General features: G+C 35.4%; 2 protein-coding genes across 3 annotated transcripts in view; one reads left to right on the top strand and one right to left on the bottom strand.

Moving 5' to 3' along the window:
* LOC111502093 (neuroligin-1) overlaps positions 1 to 25,268 on the top strand; it is a 476,486-nt gene that overhangs the window by 397,124 nt on the left and 54,094 nt on the right. The window contains exons 6-7 of the mRNA XM_074169241.1: positions 5,829 to 6,044; positions 14,852 to 15,014. Of these exons, the coding sequence (XP_074025342.1) occupies positions 5,829 to 6,044; positions 14,852 to 15,014 (379 nt within the window). The remainder of the gene's footprint in view (positions 1 to 5,828; positions 6,045 to 14,851; positions 15,015 to 25,268) is intronic.
* LOC141479925 (uncharacterized) overlaps positions 12,562 to 25,268 on the bottom strand; it is an 81,113-nt gene continuing 68,406 nt past the window's right edge. For both annotated transcript variants that reach the window (XM_074169245.1, XM_074169244.1), the window contains exon 3: positions 12,562 to 12,958. In XM_074169245.1, coding sequence (XP_074025346.1) covers positions 12,806 to 12,958 — 153 coding nt within the window. In that variant the 3' untranslated portion in view covers positions 12,562 to 12,805. The remainder of the gene's footprint in view (positions 12,959 to 25,268) is intronic.

Here is a 25,268-nt window from a genome sequence, read left to right as displayed (position 1 = left end):
AAATTAATTATCAATTAATTACACAATCACTAAATTCATTAAGACTCTAGGCGACCGAATTTAATTTTGGTTTAGAGAAGAGATAATTCATCGAGTGCAGCAACTCGATTATAATCCAATCTTAGCGAAAAACAAGGGAAATTTCTGGAAAGTTCAACGTCTGCTCCAGCGATTCGGGTGCAGGAAAGCCAGTTTTCACAATCCGAGAAAAGGAAATTGTTACGTAACTCGATTACGATTCTTTTGGAACTTTGTTGACGTCTCTTCGGAAATAATCAGGAAATAATTCTCCATATGTTCGTTGGAAATTAAAAATTGTGGGAAAATCAAATTGGATTTTCATGTGGATTTTCATCTTGTGACTAGCGCGGCGCCATGTTGAAAGAGCGAAAGAAACTTCTGTTAACCGAAATAGCGGACTGTATAAATAAAACATCCGTAGGCGGGAAAAAGGTTCAATTCCAATTCGTTAATTGTATATTTTCATGGCATATATCAATCAACACAATTATTATGTAACAACTTACAAAAGGTGATACTGAATTTTTGCAAGAGTGGTCATTTGAAATAATATTAAATGTTGCCAAATTGTGATGAATATCAATAAAAACCAAATGAAAAATTGTCCAACTTCATCTCTACAAATCGATCATTAGAAAGAAATATTCATTGTGCTGTACTTGTTTATAGTTCAGTGGAATCACATAATTGTATATAATCAAAAAGGTCGCTTAAGTGTTATGGATAGGTACTCGCAAAAAGGCGAACATAGTGAGTTATTTTTCACCTTTCTTCATTCTGAAATCATACAGTGAACATTGAGTTGAATGGAACAACATGAGAATGATTATTATTGAACCACACTCTTAGAGACATAGACTGGAAGAATCAATGTATTTTCTTATATATGTAGCATCACTTAAACATCACCAGGAGATGTCTTAAGAAACAATTTTTTTGTTCCGGTTTGGAAAAAGTCTTTCAAATAGATACATTTTCTCCAGAGGTACAAAATTCTGCATCGGAATCCTACTTTTCTCCTCACTTTGCCAGACAAAGAATGAACACCTGGATGGCAAGAAGATTCATGAACTTTGTCACGGTTTAAAATACCGCGACAACATTAAGATTATTTTAATTACCTCGAGAATCCCCCGTAAATATATTGACTCCCGATACTCCGATCGATACGCATGATTCCTACCAATATTTACGGAATAACGACAGAACACCCACGATTGAATTAGTTTTTGGGATTTCAACGTAAATTTTCATATTAAACAGTTATGTCACGTTACGTATGGTATTGATCAGTGTGAAAAACTGTTACCCTAAATGGGATTTGAATTGCACTAAAGTTAAAGATCTAAAATAAATCTGGGTAAGAAATAATGCTTTTTTATGGAAAATTCGGTGTCGAACAACTGCCATTTCATTTCAGTTAAACAAAAGCAAAGCTCAAGGCCCTAGCAAAAACTATATATTAACTGGTATTCATTGATTTTGAGAGAACCCTCCTTCCATAAAAGAGGTAATGTAGTTTTTTTTATATTTCCAATTCTTGAGTAATAAATACAGGAATTGTTTTTCATTCAAATTTGTAGGGTTCTGGGTTCTGGTGTAAAATTCTAGCGGTTCATAGGTTTTCCAAGCCATCTGAATCTAGAATTCTTATTATACAATCACTGAACCGTGGGAGCCAGAAGGACAGCAAATCCAGAATAAAGGATAGGGAAAAGGGCTACCAATATCCAGCAAATAACCCAAACCAAAACAGATAAGATTAGATACATAAGTTTTTGTTATTTCCATTAGAACTTTGATTTCGTAGATTTCAATATACGAGTTTATTACCCATCAAATATTGAGAAATCATATGATTATTTTGTTGTGAACCACGCGCATGTACATGTTACTGGAAGTTGTTGTTGAGAACAATAATTACGCCAATCCTGGCAGAAACTGCCAGGATTCACTGCCAGGATTCACTGCCAGGTTATTCACCCTACGAAGCTTGATACCAAACAGTTGTTCACACTGAAGAAGAATTGGTTAATGGATCCACAGAAAATCTAGTGAGATTTTGAAATTTTGATAGAATATTGTGGTGTGGCTCACAATTATTGATAGTTTTGACATTAGGAATACCTGGCACAAAGTTTCCAGGTAAGCACCAAAAAAATTGTTCATTTCGAGTGACCATCTTCACTGGAGGGGGGAGTACTGTGGTGACTATTCTGGGTCCTCCTTTATATGTGTTCCTGTACCTATACGAAAGATTTTGGCATTCCACTTCATCGTATCAAAAAATGATGTGGAAATATTCCAGAAGCAGAAAGGAAGTATTCAATATTGAAAGCAACTCTATACAGAGTTTTGTAGTTCATGTAAAGGAGTCACTTTTGGATACAAACTGAAAGGCTCCAACTTTTTTTTGTATGAAAATGAAGAGAAGTTCCCCGATTGGTTTGAGTTTACTCGTAGTATTCGCATTCAAAATGGTAACCTTTTTCGAAATTTTCAGGCTCACCAGGTATATACCTTGGGGTGATATGTATATTTTTTTGAACTAGAACAATTTTCGATTCGAACTATTCAGGAGATTGGAAATGAAATTCAATATGTGTGATTATTTTGTGGTAATTAATGGTCACTGTAATGGGATGGAATTAAAAAATCAGGTATATGATAGAATAGGACGTGGCGGATGCTCTGCAGTATACACAGGCCAAACCGGTAGAAATTTTGACATAAGGCTCCGCCTGTTCGGACGAAAAATCTACAATGTATGGACATCTTCAAGAATCAAAACAAAAGATAAGTGAAGTGTAACTAACGGTTAAACGTTACATCATTTATAATAACTAAAGTTATCAATAAATCAATAATAATGATTTCATACATGCCAGAGCATCTTGCAGAAGATAGCCGAACCATCAATCAATCAAATCTACAATACTTATATTATTACAGAACGCAATATTAAGTGCGTGTCAGTAGATATGAATAAAATACGCATGAGTGAATTCAATTTTTCTTGAAGGGACAAGGGCTTACTCTCTTCCGTTCTGGCGAAGGACGGAGATTCGTGATCAGGACTACCAACTTACTACGAATACACTTTTTTCCTGAAATAATTTCAGTCCTGAAAAATCCGAATTTGTCTCACTTCTCATGGAAACACCCCCGTAATATTCGAGGTGAAACGATGAAACTCTCAGCACTGATGGAAATGCTCAAAATGCACCTACCACCTGAATGGGGTTAACCAAAGTGATATACACTGTCCGCCACTCGCGATGGAACACCCCATTTTTAGGTAAAACATATTACGGCGCAAAATACTTCGCTTTCAATACCTGAACCCCTTCATTCTATCTGGAGATTACTCTCAGGTATGGAAGATACAGATGCTGTAAGATGCTATCATCCATTTTGAGCCTATCTGAGGAAAATGTTACAGCACCACATTCTCAGATTATCGAGATAGTGTGAAGCAGTGTATGAAAAATTATCGATGGCGGCATCTATTATAACTGAAGAAGATTATTCGTAAAACTGATTCTGGTTGCTGAACATCCAATTTCTATCCAAACCAGAAGTGAGAGTTCTCGATTGATGAGCAAAAACTGCAAGAAATGGAAAAAATCTATATTCAAAGGTTCACATCTCGACAACTGTACAATTTTGAGCTTTGGCTGTGGACACTTCCAATCAGCACATCAAGAACTACAACATATCAAAATTCCGGCAAAATTCAAGGCAAGCCATTTCTCATAAGAAATGTGCGGGGTCCTCTATTAAAATATTGAGGAAATATTTTACCATCCGAAACAAAATTAATCTTCATACTCATTGCAAAACCGAAACAACTGTTAATTTTTAAAGAAAAAGTCGCACTCGGTGAACAGGTAGAATTTAGATTATTTTACGTACTTGATGAATTGTTGTCTGAAATCATTTAAAGGGATTGAATTACATCATCAGTTTCACTGAATCATGCGGTGCCCTGAAATCACCATGGAAAACAGTTGCTAATTGATATTTACTGTCAACCTGACAATATTGTTGAAAGATCTTGTTGTATTAACTCCCAGACCAGTTTTCATTGCATTTGTTGTTTCTAGTGTTGTTATTCTTTGAATCACCGTTGTTCCTGTTGTTTCTGCCGTGTTTTTGTTCCCATTGTGTTTATTGTTTCTGTATTTGTGTTCGATATTGGTCCTGTGTTCCAGTTGTTTCCTGTTCGTGAGTTTCTGTTCATATTTTAATATTTCTGAAGTTTCCATTCCAACTGATATCAGCTCATTTTGATTGACAAAGTTCAACATGGCACGTCTATCACTTCAAGCAAAAATTGAAATTGTTTTAATTGTTGGTGAAGGGGTGAGGTCTTATCGTGAAGCGGCAGCTGAATTTAATAGAAGACACCCACTAGAGGTAACTGTACACCCTGGAACTGTACATAAAATATATAATCTATTCGTGAGCACCGGCCAAGTAACAAAGAACAGAAAAATTGTAAAACATCATATTGATGATGATACGATATTGGCGGCTCATCAAGCTGATCCTAGAATTAGTTTGAGAAACTTATCGCTTCAACTCAATATGAGCCGCAGTAAAATATGGAGGTGTTTAAAGAGGCATAAACTCTGCCGTATGGAGTATTGTTTATGGATGCAGGAAAATTATCTCAATGACAGGAATTTTTTAAAGTATATCTTAGACAGCGATGGGGCTACCTTTACCACGAATGGTGTTGTATCTTCCACCTCGAATATTACGGAAGATACGGGGGTGTTTCCATAATAAGTGAGACAAATTTGGATTTTTCAGGACTGAAATTTTTCCAGGAAAAAAGTGTAATCGTAGTAAGTTGGTAGTCCTGATTACGAATCTGAAGGAATTTTGAGCCCATTCTGCCCCCTAATATGTTTTACCGTAAAAATGGGGCGTTCCATCGCGAGTGGCGGAAAGTGTATATCACTTTGGCCAACCCTATCCAGGTGGTAGGTGCAGTTTGAGCATTTCCATCAGCCCAGAGAGTTTCATCATACTACCTCGAATATTACGGAAGATTCGGGGGTGTTTCCATGAGAAGTGAGACACACTGTTTATACATTCAGTGATGAACTTTAGTCTTAACCGCTTGCTAAGATATTATTGTGAAACTGTTGTCCAAGATCTTTAATATGCGTAATTATGAATCGTTACAAAAGATAATCTTAAAATCCTACACACATGTAATGAAGGGAAAATATTAATTTGTTGGAAGCTAGGAAATAAAAAAATCAATTGATAACCAGAAATATAGACGAGCAGCTCGATTTATGTAGGTCTCACCTCTTGAATTTATAAGTTAAACAACCCCTATAATTTTCTGTGTTGAATTTCAAAGTTGGCAACCTGATAAGTTCAACTACCTGTTCTTCCATCTCACCTAAATACTCCCGATATAACCAAGTTTTCAAATTTCACATTTCAGTTTCACACTTAATAATGGGGTTAAACTCGAAACCGGTCGAACAAACAATATCAATTAGTGGTAATTAGACAAATGTGTTTTTATTCATTTCATCGAAGTGTTAATAAAGCTTCATATTTTGCCAACATAATTTCTTCACCATCATCGAGCCCTACTAGCAAAGCCTCCATCCCAACTTTTCCCATCCATTCATCAAAATCAAATTACCAAGCGAAATTCTCCTAATGAAGATTGGCTAAGTGAAAATATCTCAGAGGGGGCAATCCTCTCCATTCCTCCTGTAATACTTGTTTATGATTTTTCTCGACGCCTTTCATTATTCCTTTCTATTCTGTTCCAGGCTTCCTGCGAACCCGAGCCACCTCCGTCCCCGCCGCAGAGAAAGGGGGCGATTCTTCGGGGGGCAACTTGGGGATCGAGGACATCGCGGCAGCTCTGCGTTGGATCAAGATCAACATCGCCGCATTCGGAGGCGATCCCACTCGAGTGACGCTGGTGGGACACGACACCGGAGCTGCTTTGGTTAATTTACTGTTCGTATCGCCGACGTCCAAAGGTGAGTCGATTTTGGGGGGTGGGCGATTGGATATTGAATACGGTGAAGAGTTAATGATAGAGCGATAGATAATGAGTGATTTATTTGCTAGTATCTTTCTGGCAACAGTGTTTTTGACAGATCACCCGTGAATCGTGTCTTGTGTCACAGTCAAACTTATTCAGTTTGGTCTATAATTTACCCATGAATCGACTTACAAATGAACAACGCTTGCAAATTATTGAATTTCATTATCAAATTTCATGCTCGGTGAAGAAAGTGCATCGTGCACTTTTTTCAATTTATGGGCAGTTTCGGTAGCTTGTGACTAAATTTCGAACAAAGTTCATATTATTGGACATTAAACCGTCAACACGCATACGTAGAGTGAGGACCGAAGAAAATATTGCGGCTGTATCCGCCAGTGTTCGTGATGACCGTGAAATTGATAATCAGAAATTCTCGAGCGCGTCAGATTAAGGTAGGGTGAGTTAATAACCTGCTGAAAAGTGTATATTACAGTAATCTGACAATTTGAAAGTGAGGTAAAGAAGGGGGAGGACAGCAAAGTTGTAAAAAATTAACGTCATTTCGATATTCTCGAACGTAGCTATTTTTTTTTATTTTGCAGGAAATAATTCAAGGATAACGAAAAATATATAATCTGACAATTTCCGCAAGCCGAAATAACAAAAATTCGTCGATAAAGTTTAATGCGTGCAGCTGTGTGATACCTATATTTCCCTTTCCGAGTTTCTATTCCTCTATTCATCTGCATGATATTCCCTGAGCTTTTCAATTGATTGAGTTCAATGAATAAAAAAAAATTAAAAAAATATTGTTTTCGTCAGATTAAGCGAATTCCTCTAGATAATCGTCAGATTATGAGAAAGCACGTCTAAAACCTAAAGATGAACCACACATATCTCAATCTGACGCGCTCGAGTATGTCCATGCAACAGTATTTTTTTACATATTCAAAAATCTATAGCCGCTCTCCCTACCGATAAAAAGATATATATTATATAACATTTATTTCTTCTTATCATCTAAGCTTTGCAACCTAATATGTCTCGATGATGCTCGAGTAAATGCCCATTTTGCATCGTGGGCTCCCCTGCTATAAGAGCCGCCGAACAGTTCATCTCACGTTTGGGGCCCGTCAATTGGCCGCCTAGATCGTGTGATTTAATGACTTTGTATTATTTCTTGTGGGGTCATGTTAAGGCTCATGTCTACAGAGATAAACCAACAACGACTGACGCTCTGGAAGCCAATATTGAAGCATTTATACGTGAAAAACTGGTCAATAAGTTAGAAAGAATGTGCCTAAATTGCCTAAAGCGGGGCCGCGGACAACATTTGCATGAAATCATCTTCAAACATTAAATTATATTGATCGTTCTATCGATTTCAATAAAGATTTCATCCATTTTTTCAAATTTTTTGTGTTTTTTGAAAATCAAATCCTATACCTCTTAAAAAATCACCCGTTACATTCATTTCAACAGAGTATCTAATAATCATTCATAGGTTTGGCAGAATATTTTCATCTGAGAAATTTGTCAAAAGCAATATTGGAAAAATATCAATATATATTCATATATGAAGGTGGTCTGAAAGGTTTCCGACCTAACGAAGATAATTTTTCAATTTTCGTCCAACATAGTTGGCTTTCAACTCTACACACCAGCGATGCCCCCATCGTTGTGACCCTTCCAAATATTACTCGATGTTTTTCTCTGCAAAATAATTGTTCACGAAGGTGATTACCTCTTCGTCTGACAAAAATCTCTGTCCTCCGAACGCAATTTCCAGGTAAACCAAAAGAAGTCACTTGGAGCTAGATCTGGCGAGTGAGACGGATGATCAAACAGTTCTAATCGTAATTCGTCGATTTTGCCTCTCCATGGCAACCGCAGAGGTGCTAGAGGTTGCGTTGTCTCGATAGAACAGAATAATTCTTTCTCTGAAAATGTGTCCATTTATCCCCAAGTTCAGCATTCAGCTTGTCAAGTGATGATGCTGTAGTATGCTTCTGTTGTGGTCTTTTTTGAATATGATCAATTGAAATAAACCCATGACTATCCCAAAAAAACAGTCGCCATCACTTTTACAGCCAAAAAACAGTTTTTGCTTTTTTGAAGCTGTTTCTCTCCCAATAGTCCATTGTTTGGACTGTATTTTCGTTTCGAGCGTATAACAATATATCCAAGTTTCATCTACTGTAGTCAATCGGCGCCAAAACTCAGATTTATCACGCCCAAAATGCACCACCATTGCGTTGAAAATGTTCATTCGAATACGTTTCTGGTCCAAAGTGAGCAAACGCGGACAGCTTTCTCATACCTGAAAGTTGATGTAATATAAACACGTTGACATATTTATAACCTCTGCTATCTCTCTCACTTTGATTCGGCGGTCGTCTAGCACCATTTGGTAGCCTTATTTCGGTTCTTATTAAACGCTATTATGATCAATCAAGACACGTATCCTCCTCTCTTCTTGATTTTTCTGTAATGTTTAGAAACTTAAATGCTTCCACTCGCTATAATATTGAAGGTATCCTGGTCACCTGCAAGTCTATAACTTTGTATTCTTTGTGGTCTAAATGACGTAGTAGGTACGTTCGAACTGAACAGAGCAGGGATATTTGATCTCCCTCTGACTTTTTCAGGTATATTTTTTCAGATCGATTTATTACTTAGGTAGACGAATAGGTACTAGGTTATAGTATATAAAGTTGTAATTTAGAAGTAACTCTTAGTTATGCTTGAAGAAGCTATTGTATAGCGAAACACGTGTCGCGGTTTTTGCAAAACCCTTATAGTGAAAATCATAGAATAAACTCTATTTATTAGTTTTTTAAATGGGAATTTTCATCAAGTATCGTATGTTCTATTCAATTATTTGGAAAATGATGAAACAGCGGATCACATACTTTATGTCTGTCCCGCTGGGGATCAAATCAGGTTTTAAGAGTTTACCAGAGCCGTACTCTCACTATCTGAACTGAAAGACCGCTCACCAGTCAAACTAATCGGCTTCGTTAAGAAGGTGGGTTCGTTTGGTCGAGTGTGAATAGGTGTGAGCCATAATAAACCCTTGCGGGTTGCGGTGAAGGGTCGAATAGACCCACTCACTTTGGACATAACCTAACCTAACCTCCACACTCACTATACTGTCAGCTATGATTCTGTGCCCTAGTTTCCTTCAATGCCATTGTTATTTGGCGAAAGATAATGTAGAACACCACAATGAAAAATTTCACCAGCATTCCTACTGTAAGTTGCTGATCATCAAATCAATCAAAACGGAATGAAGTTGACCTACAGAGAAGTCCATTCAAACATCCGCGGCAAGCATTTCTACTCCATTTGTTTTCGGTCCGTATTTGTAATCTGTATGATTGACCGGCTTTGAACGACTCCAGTCGATTGAAAACACTCCTATTCATCGACTCTCGTTACCCACTTTCACAGGATTTCCGGGTCTTTCCGGGTAGGAATTCAACGGTTCATATTTATTCCGTTTTTAAATGAACGGGACAGCCAGGAAAAGGTATTCGAATGCTTTAAATTCAATGTGACATTTCCGTCGGAACGGAGAAATATAGTAATGTTTGGTGTTGTTTCAGTTTGATGAAGAGTTTGTTCGACGATTGACAGTTTTCCATTCAATGGTAAAGGAGGAGCTCCTGAAGTTTAAAAATCTGTTTGAAATCTTTTTTCCGTTAACCAGCTGTCGCACCCTACGAACGACAACCCTCAGAAGTCGAAACTTGTGCGAGCTAAGGATTAACGAGGTCTCACCTCTCAACGTGTGATTCCTAACACGGGTATTATAAATGAGAGTATAATAATAGATGAGCAATGTGCAGGACCTGGGTGTGTCAAGAATTTTCCTGTATGCTTGTGTTTCGTCCTCAAAAAAAGAAGTTACCATTCTCGAATGAGATATGGAAACAATTTTTGGCAGCCCATCTCCTTCAATTATTTTCATAGACCACCACATAGTTTGAATTCAGTAACTTCATTGTTGGAGACAAACTTTTCCATTGTGTTTTATCGACCAATATTTTCCCGCGAATGAGTTCGGCAGACTTTTATAAAGAACTTGTCAGATATAAATAACTAAATCCAGTTTGAGAAATATGAAATGAACCGAAAAAGCAACGGGAATTTATAATCGGATTATTTCTTTTATTTTCTGTCTTATTCCTTGCCGTATCTATCTCTGGGAGTATTCCGAAATTATATATGAAAGCAAGGAAATTATACAAGGAAGTAAATGGACGAAACCGTAATGAAAAGAAATCAAATTATCTGAAGGAATCAATATTTTATTATCCATTTAACAACATGCATTGTATGGGATTCGTCGGATACACATAAATTATTTTACCTAATAAAATAAATTAAGAAATGGATGGATGTAAGTTATTTTCATCTGTTAGTTTCGGACAAAAAGTAATCCACAGAATAAATACACTTCTTTACAATCTATTCAATCTATTTTTGAAAACTTTGAAGGTACGGGATTCGGTAATATAATTCGGTAACTTATTGAAGAGCTGTGGCCCTGCGATACTGTGAGAATTACATCTCAATTTATATTTATTATTTGCTATATGGTATATTCTTCTGACGCATATTCACTTGGTGTTTGTGTATAACAAGTTCAAAATGGCATTTATTTGAATGAACATTAACGCAAAGTTCAGAAATAAACAAACTTTTTAGAAATCTAAAGAAATGAACTTCAAATGTTCAAGCCCGTCTCGGATATACCTATACAATAGAAAACAACTACTCACCTGGCTGATACCACGAATGGCGTTGGATTATATCCGACAGGCGTCAGTGCAGGAATCTTCACAGAAAATTTCCTGCATATGCAATTGGCAATACAACTGAAAGAGTCGACCTTCAATTTTGGAACGGACGCACTTGCCGCTAAGGCTAAGGAGTCCGGTGTCGGACTCCTTAGCCACTCGTCAGTGCAAGATAGTGACCATCATCGATCTAAAGTCAATGATATTCCATTATTGAAAGTCAATATTCTTCTTGATGACCTAATTTTTTTTAACAAATCCACATATGAGTAGGTACTAGATACTTTCGCAATTGTTCTGATGATTCTTTTTTGTACCAAGAAAACTTCATAAGCATAAGCGAACCAGCCCCAGAAAATTATTCCATATCGTGGGCGTGTCTCTATTCGTGCATAATAAACAGAAATAAGTTGTTGCTCATCTAAGACAGTACGTAGGTTCTTGAGCATGTATACCAGTGTATTCGACTCATAATACAACTGCCACGAATTGACAGGATTATTTTTGATAATTGTGAAATCTGATAAATCTTGTTTTAGTCACAATCTCGTTCATTTCAAAGTAAATGAAGCAGGAACATACAATATGTTCTGTATATCTGAGTGGTTCATGTAGAGATATTGAAAATACCATCATTATTTTGTCATTTTTGAAACAACTTCAAAATATACTCAAACAGATTTTTCAAAAAAATACTGAGTGATATTAATTCTTTTTGTGAAATGCCTCAGACTTTCAGTTAGGCTTGCATGGAGTTTCTAAAAATGTTTACATATGTACATTACGATACAAAAGTATGGTATGAATGGAAGGAAAAGATATCCAACATTTTTAGCATTCGAACTTTTCGATGAACTACCTCAAAGAAAATTACTAGCTGTGTCATGAGTCAAAACTGAAATTTAAGAATACATTCGAAAAACTATCAATGTTTTATAAGGTAATTTCCAACGTACCAATCAGTATTTCTCAATACAAACCATCTCCGTTCATATTGTTATTAGTTTCCTCTTCACTGAAAATTGTGAACAGACATGTACTCAACAACGTGAAATTGATATACAAAAATTCATTCACAGTTTTCCATGAATTTCTAGTGATTAACTTTCGAATATTCTCATATCGATGTTTCGAATATGAATGTAAATGTTCTGATATTCACGTCTCCAGATATCGACCAATTTGTCCCACAAACTTTGGAAAACATTCTGCCATCTCTCTACTGCTATCCAAATCATTCGGAGTTGAATAAATGCATTCATATCCTTCAAAAAATATTTGCTCAATTGCTGTCGAAATGAACTGCCAATACCCCTCCTTCAAAAAATATTTGCTCAATTGCTGTCGAAATGAACTGCCAATACCCCTCCTCAAATTGGTCTCACGGCATCATTCATTCTCTCAGACCATTGGAGTTGAAAATCTTTCCGTTGGAGTCTAAGTAATCATTGGAAAACCGAATGTGTCGAATAGAATTCCCACTACCTGGAAATCGGTTCAGTTCATTACCTCTACCGACGATAAAATTTGGGAAGGTTTTCCAAAATTTCTTGACACATCCATCATTTACGCAGAATTAATTTCCACGCTTGAATTTTCTTCTCGCCAAATCCCTCGGTTGCCTAACACTGAACACAGGAGCTATTCAAGTCATCACCACTTCCTGAACGACATCTGTTTTATTATTGAAACATAAATCCGTTGCGGGTTTTCATGAATTATTGCCAGTGAATGGTTACTACTCAATCTTTCAACTCCCGGGGCTGACTACAGTGTGATCCATCTAGATTGGAAACTCCTAAGCGGAAGGAAATGAATATTTCAGGATGAAATCACAAAACATTTATCATCCTCAATGTATCTACACAATTTCGGTAAATGCCTGTCAGATAAAAACTAATTTCTCAACTTGTAACGGTGTGAATTCAGACTGATATGTTATGTTGAGTCAAAAACTTTGTCCGTTTTGTGGAAATGAAGAAAATGGGTCATCGATATGTGGTACAACACATTCATTCAGGAGGCGGCCGCAGACCAACCAATATGAAAGCTGAACTGCATTCTCCTCTGTTTGAGTCTGCTCTAGCTTCCTAGGACTCACCTGTAAGGAGAAACAGAGATGAATGATTGTTAAATGAGTGACTTTTACATTCATGAGTATAGATATGTGTGTGAGTTTCAATATACTGAGTCATATATAATTCAATTCTATATTAGCAATTTCAGATATATTCATATCAGTTTCAATTCTTCAATTATTACTTTCTGTCATATACGTCACTGAATTGTATTCTGTAACTATAGTTACTATAGGATTACTATTACTATTCACTACAATACATACAACCGTATAAACGAGAATAATTGCCAAAATCGTTTGACATGCAATAACATGCAAAAATTACAAAATAATAAATTAGTTGATGTATTCTCGGTATTTCCTAATCTTACGGTCCTGCAACTATCTCATTCTTCAATAAGGTCAGAATCTTCAGTAACAGACAATTCTTTCCAAACCATCGAATGATGTCTTTATAAATCCTCTCAGTTTTACTCAATAGCATGGCTATGCTTTTTTCAAAAATTAGGAAATTGGTATCGTCTGCATAACACACTATATTTATATCGTGGTTTCTCTCCATTAGACTGATTATATCATTTACAAATATATTGAACAGATCCTTGAGGTACACCTTGATTCATTTCACGGTAACTACTCAGAACTTTATTAAGTGTAACAACCTGACTTTTGCCAGTTAAATATGATTCAAATAATTTTAGGGGTGTTCCTCTAACTTTGTACGATTCTAACTCATTACATAAAAGCCTATGGTTGACTAAGTCGAAAGCTCATGAAAAGTCAATGAAAATACTCAGAGCATATTTTTCCTTATCAAGATTGTGTACTAAACATTTTTGAAAATTACACAGAGCAGATTCTGTGCTCATATCCATGTTGATTTTTACATAGCAATAATGAGGGTTGATTGGTGATGTCCATTTCAATGAGTTTAAAGAGACTTGACACTGATGGCTCTTCAATTGGAAAAGTCATCAGAATCACCTTTTTTGTATAATGTCAAAACTACAGCCAACTTCAAACAGTATGCGAAAATTCCTTCAGAATAACAAAGATTGATGGGAAAAGCCAATGGTTCACATAAACCTGCATACGATTTTTTAGTAGGTTATCTGATATTTCATCAAATCCACATCTACAGGTATAACTCGCTTTAAGAAAAACCACTTTTTTGACACTTTCATATTCAAGTTCGAATAATCCAGGTCATGCTTATTCACCGAAAATGGTTCCCTAATTTTTCAATGATTGACTTGTACACTTATAATGTTTCAGGGTAGCAGACAGGCACGACTCAAGCACACAAAATGCTTAGGTGCAGTCTCGTCATCCAACAGAAACTTAATAATAATCATCGATATGTATCTTTATCTGTACACTTTAGTCTTAATGGAATCTGAATGAGATCTGAATTCGAAAAAAAAATATGGATGAATGATCTCCCGCTCAAGTTCTATTTACCTGGGTTTCTCTTCCGTTCCAGAATGTCATTCCCCACATAGTAAGGGGGCATACTTGATGATTGGCTGTTGATAAAATTATCTGAAAGAACAATTCTTTCAGGCTAGTCTGACTGACAGCTGTCGGATATAACCACATACCCTTTGTGGTATTAGCCAGAAAAGTAGTTGTTTTCTGATAGGTGTCACTCCATTACGCTACAGTGTAGGTGAGGTACGACAGGCCTGAATGAATTGCTTGTTGAGAACATCAGGTTATGATTGTTGTTATCATATTTTTTCTCCTGTAATCACAGAAAACACCTCCAAAAGTTCGAAATCCCTACCGCTTTCTCAGGTTTCCGCACACGAACTGTTCAATGAATTGCTGTGCCCCGTCGTTCATCGTTCACCGGTTGAACTTTCCGGGGTATGCACGACATGCAGCGGCATTAATCTCAATTTCTGTTTTCAGGGCTTTTCAAGAGAGTGGCGCTTTTAGGCGGCACCGCACTCAGTCCTTGGGCAACGATCCATAACGCCAACAACCTGCGTGTAAGTGTCGGACAGCAGACCGGCTGTTTGCCGTTAGACGCGCCCCCAGAAGATTTGGATATCGCAGCCTGTCTCAGGTCGAGGTAGGTCTATTGATGGGGTCATGGGGACTCTGTTCGCGTTATAAGAAAACTGTTCTGGAATAGATCTCCACACTTTCTGATGTTGTATTCCATCGAGAGAAAAGAAATGACCCCAAAATTGTTATTGTATCTTATTCACAGAAATAAGTTCGATTTTTCGAAAAAAGATTCAACTGGTATGTATCAATTATTAGAACATTTTCACTAAAAATATAACCCCTTCAATTCAAATTTTCACTAACTTCTGAATTGAAAATATCTTTTGTCATTCCGCAAATTTTTACTCTCAAAACTAGTAAATATTGAACATTATTTCATATAACTGGGTGCGAAACACCTGCGCTTTCGCTAAAATATTGACTAATAATCGCTCGATTCTTTCGCCAATCGAATAGTAGCTACATAGCGGAAGTTTCAGGATATATTCAAAATATCCATTACATATGCAGGTAACTTAATTTTCGAGCAGAAAACATGAAAATTCACCTTCACTACGAACAATATAACAGAATTCATGTCACCAAAGATGGCACAAAATGTATGTGCCTTCGCCAAAATATCGAATGATGACAGAAAATTTATTTTATATATCTATTTATTCATTCATTTCATGTACAGGCAACTTCGTATTTGAACAGGATACGTGAACATTTGCACTTTACGACAAACAATATAACAAAATTCGTTCCATCATACATAAAACACGTCTGCTCTCGAGAAAATATTGAATTATACCCGGTTCTTTCACCAAAATATTGCATTCGAGTTTTAGCTATACAGAAGTTTCACTATATATTCTAAATATTCATTACATATATGGATAACTTCATTTTTGAGCTGAGAACATAGAAATTTATACTTTACAACAAACAACATAACAGAATTCATTTCACCAAAAACGTCATGAAACGGCTCGGCTTCCGCCAAAATATCGAATGACAACACCCGGTTCTTTCACCAAAATATTGCTTTCGAGTAATAGCTACACAGAAGTTCCACGATATATTCTTTATATTTATTACATTTGCGGGTGACTTCAGTTTTAGGCAGAGAACATGAAAATTTATTCTCTACGACAAACAACATAACACAATTCATTTCACCAAAAATGTCTTAACACGTCTCTGCTATCGCCAAAATATCGAATGATAAAACCCGGTTCTTTCACCAAAATATTGCGTCAAGTTGCTGTGGCTACCTAACATACCATTTATTCCACACGTCAATTTATTTATTCATTTTATATACGCGCAACTTCGTATTTGAACAAGATACATGAAAATCTACACTTCATACAGACAACGTTCCACCAAATATGAAACACCTCCGCTCCCGCCAAAATATTGAATAATAACACCCGGTTCTTTCACCAAAATATTGTATTGGAGTGGTAGCTACACCGAAATTTCACGATATATTCTCACTATTCATATTGAGTAACTTTATTTTTGAGCAGAGAACATGAAAATATACACTTCACAACAAACAATATAACAGAATTCATTTCCCAAAAAATGACATGTAACTTCGCGCTTTCGCCAAAATATCGAATAAAACTCGGTGCTTTCACCAAAATATTGAATCGAGTTGCTGTGGCCACTGAACAGATGTTTCACTATTATATTTTATCATATTCATTCATTCAATACATATAAGGATATCTTCATTTTTAAACATAATACGCAAAGGTTCACACTTTACGACAGACCACAACATAATTCCTTTCACCAAAAATGTCCAGAAGCGTCTTCGCCTTCGCCAAAATATTAAATTGTGACACTCGGCTCTTTCACCAAAATATTTTCTTGTATTTCTGTGACAACAAAAGTTTCAGCATTAAATTCTATTATATTCATTCATTTATCCATGATATACACAGATGATACTCTGAGTATTTGTTACATTTAACGATAACTTCATGTCCGTGAAAGTTCTCACTTTACGACAGACAACATAACAGAATTCATTTCTCTTAAAATCCCACGAAACGTCTTCGCTTTCGCCAAAATATTGAATAATACCAACACGCTCCTTCGCCAATATATTGCATCGAGTTACTGTAGCTAAACGCCAGAAATTTCACCGTATATTCTATATATTCATCTATTCATTCATGACATATACTGATAACTTCGTTTTCAAACAGAATATATATGAAACACTTCCGCTCTCGCCAAAATATCGAATAATACCAACCGGTTCCTTCGCCAAAATATTGCCTCGAATTGTGGCAATAAAACTTCCAACATATGTTCTACATATTCATTCAAACAATATGCTTGAAAATCAACACTTCACAGACAACAAAACATAATCTATCTCACCACAAATATATTTATGTAATCATACCACAGACTTTTTCACCTAATTCGACAATTCTACTTTTCCATTCAGCACAATACAGCTGGATTTCTTCCATCATGTATTGGTTTTCTCATAGTTGTAATATCTTCTTATTCTGAATACGAATCCGATGAGAATTGAAATTTCTGTTTTATAATTTCTGAAAATAAATTAAACTAATGAGAAGTTATCTACATCATCTGTTTTTGAAAACCAGATATTCCGATTCCAATTTGCTTCGGTTCGGAACACGTAATACTAGGTATCGACGCTTTCAACAAGGGAATAATCAAAATAGTGTAAAGTATCCTTTTGAAGTGGTAAATTTCATAGCTGAATCCAGGAGTTTCAGCAGCCCTCAACATCAATTATTTTGTACAACTCAACCGTAGCTGAACAACTGATCAAGAAGAGGATTACACTTTTTCGGGCATGTTAGTTTCGAAACAAGAACATATCCTAACGGCCCGTTGTAAAGATTTACAACGAAATTACGTGCAGAGATTAATTTCTCGTAAGTTCCCTTTTCGCTGGGAACTCTTGTTAACAACTTTCCTGCTCCCGTGGATTCTTATTTTGTTAATTAGGTTCCCTGCTCGTGTTGTTGTTTGATAAGCATCACTCCGTTCGCTAACTGCCATCGTTAGTTAAAGAAAATTAAGCGTTTCAGAAACGGGCTGAATGCGTTTGTAGCAAAACCGCTCTTTCTTCTCGGCCCGTGAAAATTAAATCGGAGAAGTTGGTTACAAAATCTGTATTTCCAGTGTCATGATAGCAAATATTGATCAAGTGTACTCTTGACTCTATAGTGTGTACATAACGAAACTTTTCTGGGTGGACTTCGGACTTGGGATATGATTGATGAAAATGATAATGAAACATTGGTATTGTTTGAGGTATCGTGTATTCCATTACAGTCCTCTTAGATATTCATCTGTCACTTGCATGTCTATAACAATGTAGGTTCTTCTCTGCCACTCTTCTTCCATAACTTCCTTTATATCTGCAGACTAGACATGAAGAAGAAATTGAATCTGCATAACTGTTTCTTTATTTTGTTGAATTGGCAATTCATCAATCAGCTTCAATCTGGTTCCCTCCATTCTCCTGGAAACTATACAAAAAATATTTTGGTTCGTTTTTCTATTCTGGCAGTAGCATCCACAAACTGAAAAAAAATTGTTGTCACTTAAATCATAGAAACATCATTCAAATCATAAATATTATCCTGAAAAAGCATGTGATGAAGAACAAAACGTAATAGAGAAATAAATTTTCTTTGCTAATCTTTGCTTGAATATCATATTCCAACCGCACACTTTTGAGAGATCCTACAGGTATACAAAATAACAAATAAATATTCAATAAGAAAACATATATAAAAAGGGAAATATTCTTGACAAATTGCAAATTAACAAATAAAATGAAATCGAAGCCTATAAACAACATTACAACTCAGACAAGAAAATGAATAATTTATTAGTAATTTTACACAAATGAAGTTTTTAAAACTAGATGCCATTCTGGTAATGGTGAATAACATTAAAAAAATCACTATCGTCGATCAAGTTCTGCATTCTGCTTTTGTTCATCAAATATATAGAAATGTTAAAATATGAAAACAGCAGCCACTTATTCAAAAAAAATCCAATAAAACACTGTTTAAGTGGGTTTATTCCGTTAACGAACCCAATGGTTTTCCGCATATGAACGACAACCCTCAAAATTTTAAACTTGTCTGAGGTCTTATTATTTAACATACGATTCCTATCAAGTTGAAAGGTGCTTAAAAAGTATTTGATGATATATAAATAATCAATTCAAAAGACGTAATTCGAATCCCTTTGGAGTGGACAGAAGTCTATACAGAAAAATTGTCTTTCAAAATAATAATTTTGGAACCATTATAGGAATTTATCTAGAGGATCAATGAAAAATATAAATGTTTCATTATAAGAATGTAACTCATGATCATACAAACAAACTCAAAGGAATATGATTCGCTATTTAAATAACAACATTCACTGTTTTCACGTTTTTGGAAATCCATATTTCATCTCTAGTGAGTTTGGTGATATTTCTACCTATTTCTTACATTCCTAAAGGAAATCTATCAAATAATTTCAAGCTGAGTCGGGTATATCCAATTTGTTCCTAATGAACAACATTAAAACATTTCTGAAGTGATTACAGAAAGCAAAGACGTTTCGGGATTCAACAAATATTTACATGTTGAAATCAAAAAGTGGCTGTCACATATATAAGCTCTTTATACCTACTGGTCCTTATTTTGGTATTTTTTGTATTAAAATTTATTGTAGAAACTATAAGTACCTCTATCTTTCAATAAAAAATGAATTCGGTCTAAGAGAAAATCAAATTTGATTTAGAGAAAATTCACTTATTCAAAACAAGATAAAAGATATGTTCAAAACAAGAGATTGGCAAATTTGAATCAACGTGGAGGATTTTTCAGTTTAAATTAATATACAATTGCAGAGCTCGGCGAATGTAATAATGCATGTGTGAAAAATTTCGGAGCATTGGTATAATTTTCGCAAAATAAAGGCAAAATTAAGAGTTGCCGTCAAAGTTTACCACCCTCTCTTCGGTACTACGTATACAACGCGGTACTTACTGATATAGCGGAGTTTTATCCAATTATAATACTTACCCATGAAAATATCGTTCAACTGTGTAAGACCCCAGTCTTGTAGAATATGTTCCATTATGGTAGATTCAAAATAATCGGAAAGAAATTGCACTGCATACAGACACATAAAACACTTCCTCCTAAAAATCGCAACACACCAACATCACTTTCCAACACATACTGGCGCGTACGCGATGCTTACAACGGAATTCCCCGCTCCCCTCTCACTTAAGAGGGTCATAGAAAAACCAGGTTTTTTCAAACTGAAATGAATGAAGTACTTCTTTGAAAGAAACCCTGTTCATTCTTTACAAAATTCCTGTTATTTTCAGTCGATCATAATATAGTTTCGTATGTAGATTCACCAAACTCTTGTTATAAACGAATTGAGTTATTTGAAGGGATTCACAAATAAATTCAAACAAACACTATATGTTCAGATCAAGTTGATATGGCTCTCCATTTGAAACAGTTTATTTTTCCCTTCAAATAGGTGGTGTATTTTGAGATGATATTATATTTTCTTGATTCAAAATCTTCGCAATGATATAATCAAACGAATGAGGTCGTTGAAAGGCCAAGAAATTTAATTTCTTTGTTGAAAAAAGTGTGATTTTCTGGTGAAACAAGGCGATGTTGGCATGACGTAATAGTTTTTCCAATAGAGATAAAAATTTCAAAGCAACCTATGGTCTTCTTTTATAGAAATATTTTTCACTGTGTACCTATTTCATTGTATAAATTTCCATCAAAAAAAATATCGGTCAATAATTTCTCCACAACAGCTTGCCATAAAATCCATGAAGAAGGATCGAGTCAAATTCCTCAACCCATCCAACAGAATAACAAATGAGCTTGATCTCTCACAAGATGGCACAAGCACCTGCTCACACCTTATTTGATGTCTTCAGTAGCCCTCGAAAATTCGAGTCTAGTAATATGATGTCAACAGAATATCGAAATCTCGAGGGCATATTTACCCGACGCAGATATGCCGCTCTCTCTTGGGAACCTTAGATACTTTCGTGAAAGTAATGTGGGAAAATGAAATATGACGTCGTTCGGAGGAATGCAGACGGATTAGTTTCAAGATTTAAGTGTATGAAATTTTGCGTAGTGGAATAAGCTGAGAGTTATTTCAGGGAACTTTTTTGGGGTCTGAGTTTTTCAATTTCAGCATGTGGAGAATGAAAATAACTTCGATAAACATGAATTAAAACTGTTCAAGGTAGTTCAACGCAAGGCAACACCAATTGTTTGAAAATTCAGAAGATTCAGGAGTGTGAAATGAAATGAATCCTGATGAGGTAGAATTCATATACATGATACGAGAAAAAACAAAGTTATGTTCCTATCATCTAGGTCATCCAGGCATTTTAAGAAGTATATATTATCTGAAAATTTGGACATGAGAAAGCACTCTGCAAGATTCTATCCAGCATATCTGGGACTATCTAAGGGGTGTTTATCGTACTTATGAAGCACTACTTAATTCAAACCAAATCAAACAATCATTTTCTCGAAATAGGAAGCATTTTCTGGTACACTGTTTCCTTCGAAAATTTCTCTGAAATTGATAAAGGGTTCACTGAAAGGGGATAACCGTGCTGATTTTCGAATCAGTCTGAATTTTTCCTACTTTCGGTGGAGTATTTATAAAATGTAACCATATTTGGCTCCTCACAAGAACAGTTCTCCTGGTATGGGTTCTATAAAAAGTTGTGATCAGATTCCTCACTATCGAAACACAAGTTTTCCATTTCATGTAATGAAAATAACTTGTATTCAGTTCGTGATCAATCACAGTACATAGCAAAGGAGTTGTATCCTATCAAATGAATGTTAATTTTCACAATAATGTATACACATCGAATTTTCTCACAATCCCATATTTGTCTCTGACTAATCATCTATCTATGAGCTTCCTACTGAATGATATCAGTAAGTGATAATAATAATAATAATATCAGTTTATTCCAATCAATGAAGTTGTACACAATGATGCAAATGGGTTATATGTACACTATGACAAAATTATTTTGAAAGACGTCAATGGGCGCATTACATAATATATTATTTATAGCTGTATATATACAATAACTAATGAATAAATGATTTATAAACAGTCACAGATCAGAAAAAGAAATGAACTTTGGGTTCTAGTTTGGGAGTTCTTTAAAATTGTAACAATTTTTTGTTATATGCATTGTTTTGTCATTTTTTCAAGCACATTTATGTTTTAACAGTTTTTCACAGTCTCGGGTGAAATATTGAAAAATTTGCACCCATCCACTTCATAACTTTTGTGAAAAAGGGCAGTACAATAGCGTACTGGTAGTAGCAACTGTTTCCCTCTAGTGTTATAGTTATGTAAATGATCAGCTATATAGGTAGATATATGTTTAAAAACGCAGGCTTCTATTATATTGGTCCCTGCCACTGTTGAAATGTTTATTAAAAAAAAATGTCTGCACGAATTTCTAGAGCCTCGTTTTGCCAGTATTCGTATGCCATATTTCTGTAGAGTAAACACTCTATTTACAGAGGATCAATTTCCGCAGTTTAAAATGCCATACTTCAGGAGGGAGTTAAAATTATCATGATACAGGATCAGCAGCATCTCTTCACTACATGATTTGCCATAAACCTCAAAGAGTAGCAAGATTTTCTCAGTTTTGTGCATAGATTGTCAATATGTGGGGTCCAGATTAAGTTTGCCTCAAAAGTTATACCCAGCATTTTAACCGATGTTGACATTTCTATTTCACTAGGGGTACCATCAAAAAGTCTGCAGTTTAGATCGTGCCCACGCAGAGTAATTAACATAGCATCAGTCTTCGATGTATTTAAATTCAGATTACTGTTTTTCAAGTCATTCTGGGCTACTTATACATCGACATAACACACCATATGTATAATATTAAAGTTGATAGTCATGTTGAAATATCTTATGAGGTCATTTGCATAAACTACATAGGATCGAGCCTTGCGGAACTCTTTGAGGTATGTGTGAGGTATCTGAGTGGGACTCTAGAACTCTAGAAGGTACAGGGGTACTTACCTGACACCCTCGATAACTTAGAAATCAGTATTTCATGATAGACGCAGCCGAAAGCGCGTGAGAAGTCCAGATATAAGCCCATCACAAATTTGTCGTTGTCCAGATGGTTCATTGCATGGCTCTGGAATTCACAGAGGGCAGATTCTGTGCTTTTCTTTTTAATAAAACCATGCTGCGATGACGGAAGCAGATTGTATTTGTCGAAGAAAGCACACAGCTGGTTTTTCATATTCAGCTCAAATAGATAGATAGATAGATAGATAGATAATATATTACCTTTTTGTGCCATTTGTACAATGTATAGGTTCGTCACATAGAATAAGAAATATTGTACAGTAAATAAAAATTGTATCACGCAAATATCACAAGAAACATTGTTACATCATATTAAAAGATTAGACTCATCAGTTTTCATGTATGGTTCATATACTCATTCAGATCATAAAAACATCTATTCGAAAGAAATTTCTTCAATTCCACCTTGAACTTTTTTGGTGAAAGTTGCATTAGGTGATTTGGCAATAAATTATAGAGGTGAACACCCGCCCATTCTGGGGATTTTTTGTAGTAAGTGTGAGTTTTGATTGATATAAGTGATGATTGTTTCGTGTTCTATACTGATGTATTTGAGCATTCGATGTAAGCTTTGTTTTGTTATTATGAACGTATTTAAGTATTTTAAATAGGTAAATGCAAGTGGTAGTCAGAATTTTATTTCTTTTAAAAGTTCCTCTACAAGACTCACCAAAATCTAAGTCGAATATTAATCTTATTATTCTCTTTTGTTGCCTGAAAGCACGCACCCATTCGTTGGCTTGACCCCAAGAGATAATATTGTAGCTAAGTGTAGAATACACCATGCTAAAGTAAACACTCATGAGTGAATGTCTGTCAAGAGTGTCTTTCAAGGCATGGATAGCATAAAATGATTTATTGAGCTTGCCACAGACTGTGTTAATTTGTTCATTCCATTGAATGTTTGAATCTAAAACAGTTCCTAAAAATAGAGTTTGTTGGCTACATTCAACAGTGTAACCATCAAATTCCATCACATCCATTGTGTCAACTCGTCTTTTTGTGAACTCCATTATTTTTGTTTTTGAAATGTTCACCAATAGGTGATTAGCCAAACACCATCGGGAGAACTGTTCAATGACATTTCTGATTCTCGAAATTATTTCATCAGGAGTGTGTCCGCTGACCACAATCGTTGTGTCATCTGCATACATGAATAGCCTTCCCTCCTTTATATAGTTGGGAAGGTCATTCACATATAGCAGAAACAACAGGGGTCCAAGAACACTCCCCTGAGGAGTTCCAAGTTCTATTTCATGTTTTTCAGAGGTATAGTTATCAATTTTCACTACCATTTGTCTTTCCCTTGTGAATGACATGAGCCAGTCGTTAATATGACCACGTATTCCAAGAGAATTTAACTTGATTTTTAAAATTTCATAGTTTAGGGTGTCAAAGGCTCGGGATAAGTCAATGAAAATTCCATATACTAACTTATTGGCATCCATTTGGTCATAAATATATTGTACGAGTTCAGTAGTGGTTGTTTCCGTACTGAGGTCTTCGCGGAAGCCATATTGGCATATTGTCAATGATTTGAATTTAGCCAAGAAGTCATTTATTCGGATACACATGCCCTTTTCAAATATTTTTGAAATTGGATTCAAGATAGAGATACCCCTGTAGTTTTCAATACTTTCTGGATTACCTCTCTTGAATATAGGAATGGTTTTGGAAATTTTTAGGACTAATGGAAATTTTCCACATTCTACAGAGAGGTTCAACAAATCAGCAATATAGGACGCTAGGAATTCATGGCAGTTTTTTAACAAAGACATTTGAACTTCATCTATGCTAGTGGATTTTTTATTTTTCATTTCCAAGATTATGTTTTTTATTTCTTTCTCATCAAACGGCTGGAAAAAGAGAGAGAAAGGATTGAAGGAGGAAGTTGTGCAAATATTTTCCTCATCTGACATGTTAACAGTTCTGCCCACTAAGTTTTTTGTGAAGTATTCCGCAAATAGATTAGATATTTTGCTTTCATCAGAGATTTTTTTATCATCAATAGTCAAAGATATACTTTTTGTTGTAATATTATTTTGATGAGTTTTGATTTTTGCTAATTCCCAAATTTTTTTGGTTTTATCGTCCGAATCGTTTATAATATTCCGATAGAACT

Source organism: Leptinotarsa decemlineata, unplaced genomic scaffold (assembly GCF_025532065.1).
Source record: "Leptinotarsa decemlineata unplaced genomic scaffold, Ldec_3_MD MMD2_P_RNA_scaffold_5, whole genome shotgun sequence".
In the NCBI taxonomy this organism is placed as follows: Eukaryota; Metazoa; Arthropoda; class Insecta; order Coleoptera; family Chrysomelidae; genus Leptinotarsa; species Leptinotarsa decemlineata.
This window is presented reverse-complemented; position numbering and strand designations above follow the sequence as displayed.